The sequence below is a fragment of the Acartia tonsa genome, chromosome 14 (genome assembly GCF_053477335.1).
Source record: "Acartia tonsa isolate MP-2025a chromosome 14, ASM5347733v1, whole genome shotgun sequence".
In the NCBI taxonomy this organism is placed as follows: Eukaryota; Metazoa; Arthropoda; class Copepoda; order Calanoida; family Acartiidae; genus Acartia; species Acartia tonsa.
In genome coordinates, this window is record NC_137273.1 from 24946358 (window position 1) to 24959475 (window position 13118).

The 13118-nt window shown below is 31.6% G+C and overlaps 2 protein-coding genes across 7 annotated transcripts in view; both read left to right on the forward strand.

The window, feature by feature from the left end:
- The window catches only part of LOC145306215 (uncharacterized), a 191770-nt gene that overhangs the window by 144264 nt on the left and 34388 nt on the right, over nt 1-13118 (forward strand). The window lies entirely within an intron of this gene.
- Nucleotides 1-13118, forward strand: part of LOC145305518 (uncharacterized) — a 34217-nt gene that overhangs the window by 1054 nt on the left and 20045 nt on the right. The window contains exon 2 of the mRNA XM_080147146.1: nt 8082-8148. Within this exon, the coding sequence (XP_080003272.1) occupies nt 8082-8148 (67 nt within the window). The remainder of the gene's footprint in view (nt 1-8081; nt 8149-13118) is intronic.

Consider the following 13118-nt stretch of genomic DNA (forward strand, 5'->3'; position numbering starts at 1 on the left):
TTGTATTTTTGTAATAATACCTGATGTTATAAAGCAAATTCATGTAACTGTCTCTCAAGGGTGACACTAGAAATTATTAATTTTTAGGAAAATTCTTAGTTTTCAGAAATTTATATAATTTCTTTATTAGCATTGATCATTGTAGTTGATATGCCAGGTAGCTTATTCTGAAATATTCTTTATATTCAGTAGATGTATAATAAGACATGGCATCAGTAGCCGTGATTCAGCAAATTAACTCGATTTGAATATTTGTGTGGTGAAATGTTGGCGTAAAACTTGTTTTGTTCTGTAACTAAAGGGAAGTGCATATAAAGGGGGGAAATTGGAAGTTGAAAGTGTGAAAATTTTCAATTGAAATTGTTTGTTAGAATCATGGTCTCTTGTCGATCCATGCACATAGCACAAAGTAATATAAGTTAATTCTATGGATGTGGGGAAAGGAAACTGGCTTAGTTACATTATTTTGAAGGGGATTTAAATAACGCAACTTTAATAATTTTCACTATTTTACAAGACATTAGGTGGAGGGTGTGGTGTGGGCATTTAATGCTGTTACCGTAGGTGGCCGACCATGCTCACCTAAAATAGTTCCCCACTCCCTCCCCCCCCCCCCCCCCCTCCAAAAAAATAGCGTAAAACAATGCTATGGCAAGTAGATATATTTCTTTAATAGTACAGCCCAATTAGTTCAGCAGTTACCAAGATCTTTAGCTATAGACAGACTGACATATTTTTATTTATCGATGGACGTATAAAATCTTGTTTATTTTTCTCTGATTACTTTGATAACAATATATATAATTGTTTTACAGAAAATTTGACCTTCAGATCATAAAAAGGAATTTTATTACATACTTCACCTATTATAAGTTTTTTAATTAACAATAATCAATTTGTTATCAAGTATATTTTAGAATGTACCTTTGATAAATTTTTTCTCGTATTCATTCGAATCCGGTGGACAGGAACCGGTTCTTATCCATACGAAAAAACTATGTCTAGCATCGTATTATATCCAGCTTTCTACGAATATAAAAATGTACAATCATAAGATTACAACCAGTTTTTTTAGCCCGTGCCTACGGCACCTAGGGGCTAAAAAACTGGTTTTAATCTTATGATTGTACATTCTATATCCGCGGAAAGCCGTTTATAATACAATGAAAGAAATAACTATTATCGCAGTCAGATGAATAACTTATCGGCCGGCCAGTATGCATGGAATACTAACTTAAAACACCCATAAGATTTGATATAATATACCTGGATATTTACGACTGGGGAAATTTTGTTGATAATTTAGGTTGCTCCTTTAGTCCTCATTAATTGGTCAGTTTTTTCCTCTAGTAGTGGGTGGAGGGTGTGAAAGGGGATGGATTGGTGGTATAAATAATTATTAGAAAAATCCTCCAAAAAAAAATTCCGACGGTATTGCGATCCTATTTTATGGTTACTAATGTTCCTGATAACCTTAACCAACCTGGCTAACAGTTTTGTCGTTTAAGAACCAGTTTGTACTCCAAAGATGGTCGTCAACTAGGGACCTAAGCCAAAATAATAAACCAAAAAAGAACCCAGCCCAGTTTTCTAAGTCATCCTAATGATCATAAAAACTTTGCTTATATTAGACAAATATTTTCATAAAATTATCTTCATGATATGATGTACAGAAACAAAGGATCATGAAGAATTATAAATTAACTTTTCTCCTGAAAGACACTGTATACTTTTCTATTTTCATTATAGGCTAAACTAATGGGATAATACAGTAGTTAAATATGTTAACACATGCCCAATAAATATATAAAAATTGTATTAGTACTGTATAACACTTTACTTTTGATGTAAAAATTATAGCAACTAAACAAATTGAATTAAAATTCAAGTCATCCAAATTTATATTTTTTTACTTATTACTTGAACCCTTATTTATATGTAAGGGCAACCTTAATAAATGGTACATTTTTCCTAGAATATTAAGACAGATATTGTAGAATTGTGTTAGAAGATAATTTAACATTATACAGTTAGGTACACAGTTTAATTCTTATTTTAGTGTTCGACAAGGTTCTTTTAGGGAAATCGATAAACTATGACTTTTATTTTCATAAACTTTCAAATTCTTGAGAAAAAAGGTTTTATAAATCATATTAAGGTTGGTTTTAGGATAATACTATATCAAAGTAATTTTCAAATGAACATTTTCTTCCAAATGATAATTTCCTAAGAGGTAGGAGTATGCAGTAATGTGTATTCAGACATTGTTTTTATACAGGGCATAAAGATAATAGTACAAAATTCTTACTAGTACACAGTAAAGCAGTCGAGTACCTTACTAACTATAATATTATTTAATCCAATAAAGAAATACTATGAACTCATGTCGATTCATTTCATGTTATTTGTTTTTTTTGACAGGTTTCTTTTATAAGAATACAACTTACGTCGTTTAACATTATCAGCATAACATTTAATCAAACTACATGTTATGCTTGTACCCAAAGTACATTATCTTGAGCACAAAATAATGGGTACTCTTATTGAATATTGATTGGTGGGTGCAACCTAACAGTGTCCAAACTTTTCAACCAATAATCATAATCTACAAAAGGGCTAATAACGTTCATAATTACAAGGGATGAATGTCAATTTATCGTCCATTGTCTTCTCCCTAAAGATCCTTGACATTTAAAGAGCTATTATTAAGTTAATGTCAATAATTCTTTTTAAATTTTGGATTAAATAATATTCATTTCTCGTATTCATTCGAAACCAATTAACATCCAGTGGATATGAACCGGTTCTCATCAATAGGAAAGAAATATGTCATAATGTCTAGCATCGTGTTTTATTCAGTTTTCTACGAATATAAAAATGTACAAAACCAGTTTTTGTAGCCCGTGATTTCGGCATCTCGGGGCAAAAAAACTGGTTTAATCTTTATAATTTTTGTACATTTTATTTCTGCGGAAAGCTGTTTACAATACGATGCAAGAAATAACTATTAAAGACTTTTTTCTATTACCGTGGTAAATTTTAATTTTCATAGAATCGTTCTTTCTTTACTTTCCATTTATTTTCCATTTCTAATCTATAATACAAAGTAGAACGATTTCTGTCTGTCTGTCTGTCCGTCCGTCTGTCTCTTAAGATCTCGGTAACTACTGATCTGAGAGTGAAACACCCCCAACCCCCCATCCAAAAAATGAAAATCCCCTCTTAATTTAATTTCCTCTTGGGGCAAAGTCCCTAGAAGCTAGGGGCGAAGCCGCTAGTATAACATAAAGTAGTAATATTTCTCTTTTCATCTGTTAGGATCTCGCTGATCACTAAACCGATATGTTATTTAAGTAATGTTTTACATAGGTCCTAAGATGGTTTCAGGCTATTCTTTTTTTTTGTGTCTTTAGATACTTTTAAGACATTTTTATTCTCCTTTAAATTGGGAATTCTAAGAGCGCAGTAAGTACTACATTTATAATTTATAACATATTAATCCACTATGCACATATACATATTTTTTTTATAATTAATGTGTTTTTCGTAAATATTTGTTTTTGTACTTTTGTCTTGGGAGAAGATTTTCTTTGATTTACACAATAGTAATTGGATTTTCATTTATGTCTGTTTGTCCTTGTTTCAATTAGTTTCAATTAAGATATCTGTAAGGTAGGATTCATAGAACTAGACGTTTTTTTTGAACTGAGGTGTTTTTGCATGAATCTTTTGAGAGATTTCTATGTATTATTTTTTTATTATATCTCCCCAGGGAGGGAGAGGACACATTGGACTATAATCGACACTGATCCCCAAAGTTCATTCAATTGTTGACTTGAAAACTCTGAGAACTTTTATCAAATTTTCATCGGGTTTCACAATCTGCAGTGTTTAAACTTTTCAATTAATAATCTTAACAGGGGCATTTTGGTTAATCATAATTGAGGGTATTAATCAATTTATTATTCATTGTTCTTATCCCTTACAATCCCCTCGGTTTACTCAGTTCTTACATATTCTAGTAAAAGCGAAGCTAATTAAGGTAGGTCCGTTCGATCGTAACGGATAGCTCTTTTTTTATGTTTGAATTGTCCTATCGATATCAAACTTTGTTGGATGATTCCTGCAACAGTTGGGTACGATTTAGGATGCAAAGCTCTCTAGAATTTTTACCAGAAAGTCCATTTAAAACATGATAATTTTTTACTTTTTTGAAAACATTTTTTGTGATATAATTATTTGATTTATTTGATTTTTAAGGAGTAATGATTCCTAGGACAACAAGGCACAATACAATAGCAAAGCATTTCTATAAACAAGTCTTAAAATGCCAGTATGTCATTTAACAGCATCTTGTATTTTGCAATAAATTTATATACACTTTTATTATACTAATCAATTTATATTTTGGTTCTTTTTTAAAATATTATCATCCTTGTTTGTTTATTTTTGTCTTCTATAAAATTATTTGGTAAGTTTTCAAAAAAATGTTCCCCTGAATAAACAAATAAAATGTACTTTGGTATAAAAAGTTTATGTCACAAAAAGTGTTTCTCAGATCTTAAGGTACAAAACTCACAAAACAAGAACGAATTTTTCCTTTTTGAAATATTATAGTTATTTTATTTAAATTAAGATTTTTCCAATTTTCACATATAAAGTTATTTTCTTTTATTTAAGAAAAACATTTCCATATTGATATAAAAAGTATATTTTATGACAGAATATACTTTGATTTGTTGCTGATATATTCAAGTTTCAAAAAATACTCTAGACGGACAGTCGGGCGGACATTTGAAATAATATAGTAACTTCGCTACTCAATACAGGAGTTTATTATTTACTAAGTATATTTGCGATAACTTTTATTTAATGAAATCTTCCAATTTTTAACCTGTACAAAACGGCCTGCTTAATTGCTTCAAGATCCATGTCAGATCTATATAGGAAATAAATGTCTATAAACGAGCTCAAGTTTTCCAAGGACTATTCGTTGAAAACTCAAAGTGCTCCAATAATCCATAATAAACTCTCATTGCCCAGAACGATAAGACCCATTATTTTACTTTATTAAAAACAAATTCATTTTTTCATTTCATGTTGCTATTTACATTATAATGAAGTATTTAATTTCTAATCATAAAAAAGAAAATTTAAATTTATGATATAATAAATTTAAGAAAACTCTGTTTTAAAAGAATTCGATTGTGGCGACACTTTGTGTGTTCAAATATTGAACTAAAATTGTAATCATATAATAAACCCTTTGGTGATGGTAATGTAAAGAAAAAAATATAATTTAAAAGATCTTTCTAGGATCATTTAAATTATTAAATATTTACTTCCGTTTAAATAGTAATGCCGGGTGAGGAAAATAGATTTATTGAGAAATATATATGCATATAGAAAACTAGCCAATAGGGAGATAGTTATATCGAGCCAACTCTAGTAATACATAACAACTGGTATTATTGTTTCCCCGGTAGTTTCCAGTTTAACTTTGAATCCGATTCATATCCGCTGGATTAAAACCGGTTATGGGACATACTGAAAAATCATGTATCTTATCGTATTGCAGAGAATTTTCCATGAAAAAAGTAAATAAAAATCATAGAATTAATCCCTGTGTGTGTCAACCTGGGCTTACGGTCCTTTGGGGCCAACAAAACTGGAATTAATATCATAACTTTTCATTTTACTTTTCGCGGAAAAGTGTCTGTAATACGATGCGATATAAATTCTTATATAAACAATCTAAAATAAACATTATTTTACTGAAGAATGTAAATAAAAAGATTCTATATTATTTTTAAGGGCTGTTAGGATAGGTCAGTAAGGCTTTACCAATAGTTTATTTGTTTTAGGGTAGTTTGATTTTGTAACATGACTTGGGGGGGGGGGGGTAAATTATCGACCATTGAAGTATTCTTTCAATTCATTTATAAAATAGAGTGCACATGCAGTGATTTTAAGCAAATAAACCAATCTAGAACTTAGTTTTTGTAAAAAAGATATGAACAACATCCAGAGTATTGCTTATGAAAGCCATCTGAATCTAAAAGTTTTACGTGATTGATTGATTAGTGTTTGGACCATCATGTTTAATACCAAGACATTTTTTAGCTGCTAGGGCTAAAACTCAAACACAAACGGCCTTTACACATTACCAGGGATCTAAAGGGATAAGACAATGGATGATAAATTTATGTAAATTCACAATGATTACAAAATTCCCCTTCTGTAGATAAAAAGTTTTAGTTGAAAAGTTTGGAACCAATCAATTACTTGAATAAGAAACATGATTATAAAACATAGGTACTAGTTTAATTTACAGGCTAATGTCCCATCTCTCCCTGCAAACTACTGTCTCATAAGGAAACTCGCCGAGTATGGCAGGTATGATAAATTCAGCCACAGTAGTTAAAGACAGTTACCTGTTATAATGACAAACTCTTATTTTTTGCTAATAATTCTCAATATTAATTCATGTTAAATGTTAAACGCAAAAACAATGCATTTTTTATTAAATAAAATCTAGAAAATTCAAGATCTTATTTTTTCCTAATCCCATTGTTTCGTGATTTTTTTCAAAATGTACATTTATTTATTTAATATTTGTTTAAAATAAAGTTACGATCTAAATTTAGACTTCTTAGAAGAAGTAAATATTTATATTTTTTGCTTTAAATACATATTTAACCATATTGATTGAAATTTTAAAACAAGACCGAAAAAAGTCAATGATGCGTAGATGTACAATAATGAATATATGAATCTTTTAGATGGAAATATTGTCCTTGAAACTTGTCTTTGGCAAATAATAGTTCAAGACAAATTTGCTTGAACGGCAAATTCTAAAGAATATCTGTATCATATATTTTTTTTTATAATTTTATGAAATAATAAAATATATTTTTTTTGTAAAAAACACTTTATTATGTGTTAAAATCTTCTTTGGTAGCTTTCGAATAAATTTTGTGAGAGGGTTCAAGTTGGATGATTATTTTATCTTTTTTAAATCTCATTACTAGAGGCCTCTAGGGGGCGCTGTAGGGAAAGGAAAGAAAATTAAAAAGTTTTTTTTGTCTTTCTTTCCCTGTTTGTGGTAAAAGGTTTTTGATATATTATACTTAAGCGCATAATAACCATCAAATGCATTTTCAAGTCAAGTTGAGCTGAAAAATTCTGAAAAATTAATAATTTTATTTTTGTGTTTAGATTTTATATGTAGAAAGAGTCTCATTACTATAGTCTACGCCTCTAGAGTCCTCAAGGGGCACTTAGCGAAAGGAAAGAAAAGTAAAAAAGTTTCTATTTGTCTATCTTTCCCTGTATGTGGTAAAAAGTTTTTGATAAATTATACTTAAACGAATAATAACCATCAAATGCATTATTTAAGTCAAGTAAAGCTGAAAAATTCTCACTAATAAATAATTTTATTTTTGGGTTTAGATATTATTATATGTAGAAAGAGTCTCATTAATAGAGTCTACGTTCCTATAGACCTCAAGGGGCACTTAGCGAAAGGAAATAAAAGTAAAAATGTTTCTAATTGTCTATCTTTCCCTGAATGTGGTAAAAGGTTTTTGATAAATTATACTTGAGCGCATAATAACCATTAGATGCATTATTTAAGTCAAGTTGAGTGGAAAAATTATGAAAAGTGAAAAATTTTATATTTTGGTTTAGATTTTTTTGTTTTAAATCTTATATTCAGAAAGAATCTTGATATTTTTAGTAACAAATATATTTTTTCTGTCTGTTCTTCTGTAATGCTGCTCTCCTGTATATAAACCTTCCCCTGAATTAATTATTAAAATCAGAATCTCTCTCTCTCTCTCTCTCTCTCTCTCTCTCTCTCTCTCTCTCTCTCTTTAAATAATCAATTTATTCTCTAATGATTAGATTATCACCTCAAACAGCTTTGCTACTAATTAAGAAAACTACTTTGTTAAAATACTTCCACCACCAATATACTTTTAATATTTTTTTTAAAAATTAGCGAACATATAACCAGAAAAATATCCTTTTAAAGGCATTTATAATTATTGAATTCAGAATTGATATCTTTAAATGTTAAGGAGAGATGAAGGAACCGTGGTGAGTGGAGTCTTGGCGATGTTAACCTCAGCTGTTCTAGTTTTACAGGTGCAATCCTAATTGAAAAGTAACAGGATGTTTGTGTATAGTCCTTATATGCAAGTAACAGGGTGTATGTCTGTCTGTACCAAAAAATATGGCTAACCATTGAACCGATATGGTTCTTCTTCACAATGTAGCTTCTCATAGGTTCTTGGAAGGTGTATAACTATTTTGGGGGAGGCTACCTCTAACCTCTCAAAAGGGCACCTCCTTCAAATTTCTCCTTTTTGGGAAAGCTTCACATAGGTTACGGGATGATTTTGGGGTAGATTTCTACCGCCTCAAATCGTTTTAAAAGCCACTAGATGCTTGGTTTGTAACAGCTTGCAATAACAAGGTGTATGATTCTTAATCTATCTGTGTAACCAATGTGATCTGCTAAACGGCAAGAACGAAATATAAATCTAACATAAAAGACGACTAAATTTCTTTAGATTATAAATATATACAGACCGGACAAATTCTAACTTCTAAACAAATAAACATAAAATCGTCAATTTTAAAGATTTTATTGAATTTTAAAAACTGGCAAACAAAATAGGTATATGACTATTAGATTATTCAATAAGATCGCTGCCAGCCTTAATCACCGCCTCTACTTGCCTCCTCAACCGCCAGCAGGTCCAGGTCAAAATGTACCTGTCCAAGCTGGCGTAGTTCTCCTTGATAGTGGCAATGAGGGAGGTCTTTGTGGTATGCACGTCTATTGGTGCATGCTTCAAAGTAGCCCCAGGCCTAAAAGTCCATTGAATTAAGATCGGGCTGCTGGGAGGCCACATTTCCTTAGGAACGTGAGTAACCGCAGGATCCAAATTCGCCGTACTTTCAAGCTACCCTTATACACGGAGGATCTTATTTGGACCACAGTTTAGCTAGAACGACGTTCTTTACCTTTTTAGAAATGGCATGAAGTTTCAGCTAGGGATGACAGCGCAACCCATAGTCTAAAATGATTTTTTAAGTTCAATGTGGGTCCCTGAAGTCAAGAACCGAGAAATTTTCACGAATTTTCACGGTTTTTGACGTTTTTTACATTTCAAAATCTGCCTCATTTCACTTTGCTGGAGTACTACGACCAAGCCATTTCAGATAGAGAGCTCTAGTCTTTTCTAGTGTCTTACTTATGTATCTAACAGTATCCCCAACAAGTTACATAACTCTACCTCACCTACAGATGGGCTGAGGTCAGATTTAGTGAGTCCTAGTCGAGAATCCAGTTTAAACCACCGGCGCATTTGGAATCTGCTTTGTTGAACATATGCGCGGCCAGCTCGTTCTACACGTTCATCTTCGTCCAAAGATTTTTTTGTGCTAAAAGGTCATTACCTAAGCTTTTTATAGTGTGGTTAAAAATCCTGATTGGTCAAGTAGTTTTGGCGCTATGGCCGTTTAAAGTTTGTCCGGTCTTATTTGCCCCACCCTGTATAGTTACTTTGATATAATTTTGGTATTAAAATTCAGCATAAACCTTTTATTAAAATTTGATGATGATTTTCAAATGTATGTTATTATTTTAAATGATAAATTTAAAAAGAAAAACATGTAGGTAGAACAAAAAGTTAATTTCATAATGCACTTTTCTATACATATAAGACATTTATATTTTCTTTTAAATCAAGGACGGGGGAAAAGACAATTTTAAAACATTGTTCAAGTTAAGAAGGCATTCATGAACTCTACAATGAGTATGAAATCATACCAATTCACAACATGTAAACAAAAGATGCAAAAACCGGGCTTTACACTTCTGGGTGGTTTTTAGGCTATTTTCTTACACTTTCCCGTTGTCCCCTTTAAGTCTAGGGGCGATACACCTTGTAATGAAAAAAGATTAAAAATCTCCAAAGGAACCTATTAATAGTGTCTAACTTTTTATCTCTGTGACGTAACAAAAACCGAAGGATGAGAGGGAATACTCAGAAAAAGATAACGGGTATAAGTTTACGATTCATCCTGTGTGTGCGAATGGGGCGTTTGTCCAAATTTAGGTATGGAGACCGCTCTTCTATGAGTACTACTAAAAGCCTACTTTTACTGCAATACACATAGACATATTCATCGTCGGTTCGATTGTTTAGAATGCTTAACCCTCTATTCCCACAAGTATAATACGAATTTGGTTGAGCTGGTGGAAGCTCAACAAAAGACCCACGCGAAGTATTATGCTGCTTTAATCTAAGAATAAATGGTTGGTTTTGATATTCGGTCAGAATTATATAAGTATATTAAGTATTAAGGAAGGAAAATGTTTTTATAAAGTGTATTTATATTACAAGTGCATAAGTTAAGTATGAAAATATTTACAGGATAAGTGTTAAAATCATAAGTAGAGTAGGACAGAAATGTGCCCTGAGTCCCAAGCAGTGAATTGTGCTAAGTGTTAGAATTCTAACATAAGGCCTAAGCTCAATTCATGCTAAGTACTATGGGTCCTAAATTTAAACTACAATGCATGCCAAACAACTAAGTCATTACCTTTTAAAGCCAGAAAGAGAAGTTGATGGTAGGAGAGTCAATAAATAACTAAATAAATTTAAGAGGTACATGCTATAACATTAGCTTTGGACCAGGATCTTAGTGTTTGTCTGTGCAATTAAATGTCTGTATGTTAATATGTGACGTAAATCAGGCATGGTTGTAGGCATACATATTTGTACTGATTGTTTACATGGTTACTTTAACAATAAACATAATGTCTTTAATAAACATATACTATTAGCAAATCACATACAAATTACCATGAATAGGCTAGCGTTACCCATATATGGTGTCATATAGGTAGAGATAGGCCTATGAATGCATAAAAGGATACAAATAATGCCTTGGGCCTAGCTAAAGTAATTGTGTCTTGCGCCTGATCGCTACTGGATAATTGCGGGGCACACATCAATCAAATATTCATAATCTGCTCTATATAGTGTTAACTTTATATCAAGCATAGATAGATAGTTTGGATGCGAAGCATTTCTGTAAAAGTCTTATATGTACGTTCAAAGAATTTGAAAATTGAGGATCGCATCTCCAATGGGGATAAGTTGTTAAAAAAGAAAAAAGAGAAAAAGAAAAATTTTAGTAGTCCCAGTATAGGCATATATAATAAACTATAGGTATGTATACTAAGCTAAGTTAAATACGCTTTCCATTAAGAAAGTAAGCTTTGCGTATTTTCATGGCTGGGTATACAAGATGATAAACCTCCCATTCAGAATACATTCTTTTCTTGAGGGGTTTAGTTTTATCTAACATTGTCACATCAATAAATGTTTTTGCTTCTGTTGTTCTGGATAGTTCAGCTTCTTCTGATGATGAACTGGGTGTTGAAGTAATCTCTTTCGAAGAGTAGACTGAGGTTGGTGGTGAGGTAGATATGTAGCTAAGGGCGTCCACTTGTGCTACCTCGTTGCCATTCTCGTCCAAGGTTATTGAGTGACTTTCCAGGTCATAGTAGAGTTGGTTGAGGTCATCGGTAGAGAGGGATAGTGTGCTGCTGGAACTAATATCACTATCGGTCTCCACTCTACTGTCTGCTCTGGTATTCAGGGCTGTATTTAACAAGAAATTCCGGATGGTGATGGACAGGTTCTCTGAGAATCCATCGTAGTCCGGTGTGGTGATAATGTTGTTGTTCTCGTCTACCGTATCAAGGTGTTGACAGGAACACAACCGTAATCCGTCCAAGGTAGGGTGGTGGTAGGGCTCCAATACTCCATGGTCATCTAGGTTATCTCCAGGCTGGTCCATGGTAGATCCTAAAAAGAGTTAGTGCGCGTGCTCCAACCGGTTCCTTGGGGTATCCTGGCTATGGTAATCTAAACAAAAGAACTTTTAATAATCTTTTATTAATCATTTTATCCCAGGGATATTCTAGAAATTCTTTTCGTTACAGATAGACCTATAATGGATTGATTAGTTATCTCTATTTCTGTTAAATATAACTGTCTCCTGAATTTAAACAATATTTTATATAAAAAAAATAAGTACAATTAATATTTACATATCGTATTAATTTCTTTGGTTAAATTACTCGTATATATGTATAAGTATAAGGTTTTACCGACAATAGTTGGTAACCCTTGTTTGTATATTTTGTATATGTACATATGGTTTATACCATTTTTGGTATTAGCTGTATTTCATTTTATTTTTAATATGAATAAATTTTAATCAATTTGAAGCTAATATCTTACGTTACATCGCTGTCAAGTATATCTATTAGACCTAATGTCTATGAAATATATTGTTCGACGTCCGTAACTAAAATTTGCGTAACAATAAGTTGTTGACCCTTTGTTTATGTTTGGGCGGTCAAAAGTGATAGGGGTTAAATTTGAGCGAGGCTAGAAATAGCTGGCGGCCCAATAATTCTGCTCATTTTAACAACAATTGTCTTTGCGAGCGGAGCTTGCGTTCGAGTGTTTAATTTTACCGCTAATTTTAAGAGAATTTATATAAAAGTGATAAAATATAGTAATTCGTTTGTTTTATATAAATGTTGTTATGTTATAGATTGTTGATATACTCATTATTGTATTCGTTAGCCACTATTTAAAACTCAGGAAAGGATATTTCTTCATCGATAGGGCTTTTATCACTATATTTTGATCAAAAGTGGGTTAGAAATAATATGGGCATATCTTCAATCTATGACGATTCTGTTTTATATAATATTTGCAGTTTTGATAGGACATATCTGAGTCATCAGGTAAATTGACGTACCTTGGTTTTGTTTACGTTTTCCGTCTGCAAAAGTTAAGTTTACCCATCGTAAACATATACTTATATTGACACAGATATGTTCCATCATTTTATTCGTTTTAGCTTTTGATTACAGCGTCCCTTTTTGTAATCAAAATTTATTGAATATTGACTTAAATTTTCTAAAACAAGTTCGCTTTAATTTAGATTTTAAAATAAGATTTTTGTTTTACTTAATTCAACTATAATTACGTTTAATTAATAGGTTATATAAGTTTACC